The 8,436-nt window shown below is 51.2% G+C and overlaps 2 protein-coding genes across 3 annotated transcripts in view; one reads left to right on the forward strand and one right to left on the reverse strand.

The window, feature by feature from the left end:
* The window catches only part of POLR2F (RNA polymerase II, I and III subunit F), an 11,173-nt gene extending 9,782 nt beyond the window's left edge, over positions 1–1,391 (reverse strand). Inside the window, exons 1-2 of the mRNA XM_007454036.1 lie at positions 1,372–1,391; positions 12–79 (exon numbers count right to left, since the gene is read on the reverse strand). Of these exons, the coding sequence (XP_007454098.1) occupies positions 12–79; positions 1,372–1,391 (88 nt within the window). The remainder of the gene's footprint in view (positions 1–11; positions 80–1,371) is intronic.
* A 657-nt stretch (positions 1,392–2,048) lies between these two features.
* CUNH22orf23 (chromosome unknown C22orf23 homolog) overlaps positions 2,049–8,436 on the forward strand; it is a 6,687-nt gene continuing 299 nt past the window's right edge. Inside the window, exons 1-5 of one of the 2 annotated variants that reach the window (XM_007454037.1) lie at positions 2,049–2,153; positions 3,155–3,217; positions 6,868–7,050; positions 7,973–8,104; positions 8,287–8,387. In XM_007454037.1, coding sequence (XP_007454099.1) covers positions 2,051–2,153; positions 3,155–3,217; positions 6,868–7,050; positions 7,973–8,104; positions 8,287–8,387 — 582 coding nt within the window. In that variant the 5' untranslated portion in view covers positions 2,049–2,050. The remainder of the gene's footprint in view (positions 2,154–3,154; positions 3,218–6,867; positions 7,051–7,972; positions 8,105–8,286; positions 8,388–8,436) is intronic. The other variant, XM_007454038.1, reaches the window with a different exon arrangement.

Raw genomic sequence — 8,436 nt, forward strand, 5'->3', positions numbered from 1 at the left:
AATCCTGCCCGCCTCGGCATTCTCCAAGTCATCCAGCCCTTCATCCTCCTCCACGTCATCAAAGTCGTCGCCATCAAAACTGTACGAGAAGCAGCAGCCAGTTAGAGCACCACTTAGTAGAATCAAAGAGGACAGAGATCTGTGTCTCATCTGAGTTACTAGCATAGGAGGTGCTCAATAAATATCTACTTAATGAGTGAATCACTTAATAAATCATTAAGTCATTTGAGTTCCTCGTCTAAAAAAACAAACAGAGCTTACTTTTCTACTCCCTCCTCACAGAGCCCTATTTCCATGCTCCCCTTGGGAGCAAAATTCTTGCAAGAGTTGTCCATCTTCACTGTTCCCGATTCTTCTCTCCCCATTCTGTCATCATCTCACTCCAAAGACTTTCACCTCCATGATCCCACCCAAACCATCCTTTCGAGTTTGTTAATGTTTTCCACATTGCTAAATGTGATGCACTATTCTCGTTCTCATTTAGCCTGATCTGTCAGTTGGCCCACAGGACCACTCGTGTCACTCAAAACACTCTTCTCACTTGACTGCAAGGACACCTCACACTCTTGGTGCCCTCCCACCTCACTGGCTTCTCATTCTCAGTCTCCCTTGCCGGTTTCTCCTCTCTTCCCCCGAAGCTCTCCATGCTGGGATGCTCTGACACGCAGTCATCTCCTCTTCTCTACTGACACCCGCCTGATGATCTCCTCTGTTTCTCAGCTTTGACTAATATACTTATGCTGAGAACTCCCCTATTTTTATCTTCAGGATGGACCTCTCTTCCAACACCACACATCAGGTAATCTCCTGGGCTCTAGCTTCAAAATAAATCCAGACTTCAAAACCACTTCTCACTACTACTACTATCACCCTAGTGCAAGTCACTACCTTTTCTCACCTGGATTACTGCAAGCCTCCCAGACCTTTACCACCTCAAAGTCTCCCCAGACCCTCCTCTGGATTACTTCTATACTACAGGCCTACTACGCAATTCACACGACCCCGCATTATGTCTGTGGGCCTGCCCCCTCTTCTAGAAAGGGACCCCACCTGGAGAGCTGAGACTATACCTAATACACCTATTAGGTACTGACACAGAGCCCGACTCAGCGGAAGTTTGCTGAAAGATACCTTTTTCAGTGAGCCTCTCTGGACCCTCGAGCCGGGGTCTTTCTGTGCCCAGCCTCTGGCCGGGTCTATGCTGCCGGCTCACCGCCCTACCCTTCTCCAGCTCCGCGGGACCCCTCAGCACCCCCAGTCCCCTCAGACACTGCCCCCCGACGCCTGGCTCCTCAACTTCCTTCGACCCAGCCTCCCGCTTCACCCGCCCCTTGCGAGGCTCCGCAAAAGTCACTTCGCTCCCGCACTCACTTGTCTTCGTTGTCTGACATGACACCCGCGCCACAGCTACAGAGTTCTGCGCCCCAGACCCGAGCGGAGACCCGCAAACAGCACACCTCCGCCTCGCTCGACGTCAAGCGTACTCTGCGCCTGCGCCGTGACCTAGAGGCAATCACTTCCGGGAAGCAGGCGCGGTGATAAATGTGCGCATGCGCCGGGCGGCGTGTGCGCGTTACCATGGTAGCCAGACAGGTTAGCTGCGGGCTCTAGTCGCTGATATCTCAAAAGTATTTCTGCGGCGCCCCGGCGCGGATGCTGCTTCAGAGCCCTGGTTACGATCTGCTGAGCCCAGCCTCCGCTCTCTGTGGGGAGGGGCCACCCAGCCGGGGTCTTACTTTAGGGTGAGGTTTCCGTTTGGGCGTGTCACCCAGCGGGCACGGTTACCCTAACGCCCCTTTCCTCCCGAGGGGACTTCTCTGACACAGGCGCCAGGTCAGGTTGAGGTCTCTGTTCGCGTGTGGATCTGCCAGTGGATCTGTTCTGGGTGGGAGGATCGGGCACTGTCGCGATGTTCACAGACGGCATCACGATTCTCTTGCGACCCGACCCCTGCTCCCAAACTATGGGTGGTGTTGGGGGTGTGGGAGCAGAGGTTGGATCTGGGAAACAGGGGGTGTGTCGTTGCGTTTTTCCCTCCTTAGAGCCCTCCATGGCTTCCCAGGAGAGGGTGGAGACAGTGACCAAAGGAACAGGGTTCTGGCGCTGCCCCAAGCCGGCCACTTACACCCCAGAGACCTGCGAGCTGCTCAGAGGTCAGTGCGTTAAAGGAAACAAGAAGACCGGTGCTCACAGTTACTCTCTGTAACTCAGTTCTCCCCTGAATGACTTATAGTTTAGCAATTGCTGTTTCCATTTTACATATAAGAAGCCTGGAGTTCAGAAAGATTCAGGGGTCCTACAACTTGGAAGTGGCCAAAAGTCAAAGAACTAAGAATTTTAGAGTAGTTAACTCCCCTGCCTCCCTTAGATCACACTTTCAATTTCCCCAGGGGAGCTTTATTTCCTCCCCACCCACCACCACAGTGCAACCAACTGTTAGGCGCCAGCACTCTACCAAATACCTTTTCCTTTGTGGGCTTAGTAGTCAGATACTTAGTAGTCAGTTTCCTTCATTGGCAACCTGTAGTCAGATACCTAGTGTGTCCCGTTGAATTAACATTGAATTAACATCCATCTGCCCCTCTAGTTCATGAACTCCATCAGGACAGGATGCCTGTTTTGGCTACATTTGTAGCTACAATTGTAGCTCCAGCCCCTGGCACATGCTTAGTGAATTCTTGTTCATTCATTCCTTCATTCACTCAACAACAAAAAAAATTTAAGCCCACTATGTGCTTTAGACATCGTTCTAGGTGCTGAAAATACAGCAATTAAAAAAAAAGAGAGAGAAGAAAAACAAAAAAACAAGTAAAAATTCTTGGTCCCATGGAGCCAATATTCTAGTAGGAAGGTAACAAATAATAAGGTACATAGAACTTAGGTAGTGATGAGTGCTATAGAAAAAAAACAAAGCAGGAAAGGAAGGAAATTCCCTGGCGGTCCAGTGTTTAGGACCCGTCGCTTTCACTGCCAGGGGCCTGGCTTCAATCCCTGTTCCGGGAAACTAAGATCCCACAAGCTGCAGTGTGGGGGCGGCCAAGTACTCAGGTGCTGAATGGGGGCAGGAGGTGATACAATGTTAAATTTCGGTGGGGTGAGATAAAGGCATCTGCTTGCAGCTCAGGAGGCCTCACTGAAGTGCTTTGTCCTGCAGTGATGATGAAGGAATCCAAACTGACAAACTTCCAACGGCGCCACATCATGGACACCATGAAACGTAAGAGGCCATCTGCAGAAGCTTCCAGGGCAGAGGGATTCTGAGCCACATTTTTCATGCTTCTCCATATTAAGGAGTAGGAGACCTCATTTTAAAAGAGAGGAAAAAAAAATTGAATAGTATTTCTGACTCTTGCTCCTGGGGAACTGACTTTGCAGGGTCTTTGCGTCTTCAAGCCCCGACATGGGTCATGGCACATGAGCCCCTCCTGCAGTCTGGCTCCAGCCAACCTTCCCAACAGATCACAGCCCATTCGAGACTTCCTGCCCAGCCAGATACTCTGAACGCTGTCAAGTCTACAAACTAATCCCGCCCTCTTACACACATACCGTATGAGCTCGCCAGAGGAGAGGACTGCGTGTGTCTCATTCATAGATTGTTTCATTCATAGCTTAGCTGGCAGGAACAAGATTACTGGCAGGCTTCCAACTTAGGAAAAATATGCAAAACCTTTCCACAGCTCACCTCTAACCACACATTGTATTATTTATTTTTAAGGAAAACAAAAAAGGGAATGTACATGCGCACAATAACAAGGAGCTCTCTAAGATCTTAAAAACAACCTTGCTTTCTGAGATTTAACTGAATCAACATATAGTGGATCAGAACAGAGATCTGTAGAGTTACCTTTAAGAGGATGCCAGAAGGTCCAAACCTGCCACATTTCACTTGAATCTACCAATAGCTATTGCCGTCTCTCCAGAAAGAAGGTACCTATCAGGAGGCATCTGGTCAACCACAGAGGCACAGGGATGGGAAAGTCAGAGAGACAAATATCGACAGTGCCTGCCCAGCACTGGCAGAGGGAGGGAGGCTCCGTTAGACCAGTTCAGAAGTCAGATCTCCTTCCTCATTGTAGACAAGGACAACTCAGGCTGCCATTGCCTAGCACCACAACACAGCTGAGTCATATAACTCAATCTCCATACTCAGCAGTCTACTAATCATTTGGGGTCCCCTATAACATGACTACAAAGAGAATATGCTAGAAATTCCACTAAAAGTAAATACCAGGAGATCAAGGACTGGGTCTGCCTTGTTCACCATGGTACCTTGGCTCCTAGGTGCTCAATATTAGTTGAAGGACTAATTGCGTTAGTGGTTAGGGCAACACAAGTCACCGGTTTGCCTGGAAGTTTTGTTCTCCTTAAAAGGTTTTTCTTTAAAATATTGCCTCCAAGCATTGCTGTTGAGTCTGGTTTCTTCTCCTAGAATCATCTCTCTATTCCTCTCTTCTTCCTTTTTTTTAAAATTTATCTTATTTATTTATTTTTGTCTGCATTGGGTCTGCTGCGTGCGGGCTTTCTCTAGTTGCAGCGAGCGGGGGCAACTCTTCCTTGTGGTGCACGGGCTTCTCATTGTGGTGGCTTCTCTTGTTGTGGAGCAGGGGCTCTAGGCGCACAGGCTTCAGTAGTTGTGGCACGTGGGCTCAGTAGTTGTGGCTCGCGGGCTCTAGAGCACAGGCTCAGTAGTTGTGGTGCACGGGCTTCTCATTGTGGTGGCTTCTCTTGTTGTGGAGCAGGGGCTCTAGGCGCACAGGCTTCAGTAGTTGTGGCACGTGGGCTCAGTAGTTGTGGCTCGCGGGCTCTAGAGCACAGGCTCAGTAGTTGTGGTGCACGGGCTTAGTTGCTCTGCAGCATGTGGGATCTTCCCGGACCGGGGCTCGAACCGGTGTCCCCTGCATTGGCAGGAGGATTCTTAACCACTGTGCCACCAGGGAAGCCCTATTCCTCTCTTCTTAACCAAGTCCTACTTGTTGGTTTGAGGCTTAGTTCAAATTCTGTTGCAAGCCACAAATTTCTCTCCTTCACCTGAACTCTCAGAATTACTTGGACATAATTATTTACTGAGACTGAGCCAAAGGAAGAGGTAGTATTTGGTACTGGACAGGTAGAAATAGCAGAGAGAGTAGGAGGAACATTCTAGAAAGCACAGCATCTCTTCAGAGAAGAGAGATAAACTATGGTGTGGCCCTAGGTAGAGGGCGTGAGAAGGGAAGGGTAGTGGGGAATAATGGCAGCTCTATCCTTCCGGTTCCTCAGGGCAGACACCTCAGAGACATCCTGTCTCCTCTTTCTCTTTCTTCCAGACCCCACATCCAACCCATCAGCAGTCCTGTCTGCTTGACCTGCAAACCATATCCTGACTGTGACTACCTGTACCCTCGACCCCCAACGCTGTTTTTTTTTTTTGGCTGTGCCGTGCAGCTTGTGGGATCTTAGTTCCTGGACCAGGGATTGAACCCATGCCCCCTGCAGTGGAAGTGCAGAGTCCTAACCACTGGGAAGCCAGGGAAGTCCCAACGCTGTATTTTCAAGGGCAGCTAAAGGGCTCATGTCATTCCTCTGCTCAGAACCCTCCAATGGCTTCCCACCACGCACACAGTAAAAGCCAGTCTTTCCAGAGGCCTACGAGGCTCGGTATGTCTCTTGCCCTCCGTGACCTCTGACCTCTATTCCCACTACACCCCACCCCTTGCTCAGTCCACTCCTGGCACCCTAACCTCCTGGCTGTTCCTCAGACACTCCAGGCACATTCCCACCTCAGGTCCTTTACTCTTGCCATTCCCTGTGCCTGGAATGCTCTTCCCTGAAATACCTGCTGGCCTCTTACCACTTTTGGGTCTTTTCTCAAATGTCTCTGTCACCGTGCGGCCTTCCCTGGCTACCCTATTTATAACTGTAAATCCTGCTCCGACACACCCTGTGCTCCATCGCTGTACTGTCACCATCACCATATAACGTACCATGTATTTTACTTGTTTTATCATCATCTACACCCCAGATGTAAGTGCCATGAGGGCAGGGCTTCATCTTACTTACACTTTACCCCCAATGCCTTGGGCCTGGCACAGAGTACACGCTCAATACGTATTTGCCAGATGGATGATAGAAGGCTGGAAATGTAAGGGAGGTAGACAGGGGCCAGATCAAAACAGTGGCTGGGGACTGTGCTGATCTGGGCTTTAAGGCAATTGAGAGGAGGGGCCCGTCAACCAGGCAGGAGGTGACACATTTGGCTGGCCTGGGGGAGGAGCCCCAGGTCTGGGTCAAGGCAGTGGGGATGGACGGTAGGAGGGATTGGTGTCTAGCACCATCCAAACCATCCCTCCCTGCCCACGGACCAAGCAGGTTTTAGGAATCCATCTATAGAAACAAAAGCACCAGGATGAAGGCTTGATGTACAAGAATGTTTATTACATCATTGTTTGAAATAGTTAAAAAAAAAAAAACACTAGAAATTGCCTGCATTTCTGAAACTAGGAGACTCATTGAATAAATAATGTTTCCATTCTAAGGACTAGTATACAGCTATAAAAAATAAGTTATATATAAATGGAGTGATCTGGAAAGATGTCCATGATAGACTGTTAAGAGTCTATTACTGAACAGAATACAGTATGATCCAGTGTTTGAAACATGAATCTTATATATGCACATGTATCTTTGAACATGTTTATGTAAGCATCAAAAAGAATGGGCTGAGACCACCAAATTGTTACCATGGCTTCTTGTAGAGGGGGGCTCGGAGGGGAGAAGGGAAGACCCTTCTGTACTGTTTGACTTGTTATAACAGGTAGGGACCACTTTTATAAACTAAAAAAAAAAAAAGCCAGGAGGGCCCCCCCACCCTGACCCTTCCTTCCGCAGGAGGAGACACTCTCCCCCTACAGTGCAGTCCAACTTCCAGCCAGAGGGTGTTGCCTTCCAAGCAGCTGGCCTCAGCCATCTACTTGCCTCCCATCCTGGCCGTCCGGTCCCACCTTCGGCCTGCCAGCATGTGCCAAGCCAACGGGGCCTACAGCCGGGAGCAGTTCAAGCCTCAAGCCACCCGTAAGTGAGGGGCCTCCTCTAGAGCCCCTCTTCTACTTCCCTCCGAGGGGGTAGGGGGCAGGGAGGCTTGCAGCCCGCAGAGCGCTGAGCAGGCAGCTAATCAAATTCTCCCGCTGTTTATACCGATGCTGTTGAACCTCAGCACATGTTAGCTTGGGGGCATTCAGGGTGCACGGGAAACCAGTTAGGTTTTAGTTTCCATACATTTTTCCAGAACTCTCTCTCTTTTTTTTTTTTTTGCGGTACGCGGGCCTCTCACTGTTGTGGCCTCTCCTGTCGCGGAACACAGGCTCTGGACGCGCAGGCTCAGCGTCCATGGCTCACGGGCCCAGCCGCTCCGCGGCATGTGGGATCTTCCCAGACCGGGGCACGAACCCGTGTCCCCTGCATCGGCAGGCGGACTCTCAACCACTGCGCCACCAGGGAAGACCCCAGAACTCTCTTTAACCATTAACTGGTTTCCGCCCATCTCTGATGAATGTTTGGCAGTCAGGCATCACGGCCACTGCTCTCTCAAGCTCACACGGTGCCTGGAACCCAGGGCTCCTCTGCGCTGCAGCCTATTTCAGGGAGTCGTTCCGCCCCACCCGTTTCTACTTGGCACCTGACATGGCTCTTGGGCTAGCCCCTCCGACAGCTCCCAGGCAGCCTCCCCATCCCAGCTGCACTGCGGCAGTCATGAGTTTTCTTAGCCTTGCTCTGCACCCAGGCAACGTGTGGGGTTTGGCGAAGCTCTCGTTGGTTCTTTCAACCCCTTCCTGCCTATCATGACTGACCAGCTCAGGGGCACCTAGGGTAGAAGGTGCTGGGTTTGCAGAAGCCCTACCCATGTTACCCTGGAGCGAGCGTGCCCAACTGGGAACACGGACCATGAATGGGGGTGCTCTTCACGCCTTAACTAGGCCATGCCCGGGCCCAACAGGAGATCTGGAGAAGGAGAAGCGAAGACTCCAAAATATTTTTGCCACCGGGAAGGAGCCAGCGGAACGGAAAAGAAAGCCCCCTCCTGTGCGACAGGAGAACCCAGCCCCTGAGCTGGACCGGTTTGAAGAACGTGAGCCCCTCATGGGCCGGTTACGCTGGGGAGGGGAGTGTGTGTGGAGGGGGGAATCCCTGAGGGGCAACCGCAGATCTGCTTCCTGTTCCCAAGAGAAGCAGCCTGCCGTCCCTGCCGTCCCTCCCGGGAGCCTGAGGGCCCCCGTTGCCCTGTACGCTGACAGCCCTTTCCCTTTCCAGTGGTAAAGGAAATCCAGGAGAGGAAAGAATTCCTGGCTGACATGGAGGCCCTAGGGCAGGGCAGACAGTACCGAGGGATCATCCTTACTGAAATCTCCCAGGTAGGAGAAGCAACAGGGAAATGGAGCCGGGGCGGGGGGGGGCGGGGGG

Source organism: Lipotes vexillifer, unplaced genomic scaffold, assembly GCF_000442215.2.
Source record: "Lipotes vexillifer unplaced genomic scaffold, Lipotes_vexillifer_v1.1 scaffold382, whole genome shotgun sequence".
In the NCBI taxonomy this organism is placed as follows: Eukaryota; Metazoa; Chordata; class Mammalia; order Artiodactyla; family Lipotidae; genus Lipotes; species Lipotes vexillifer.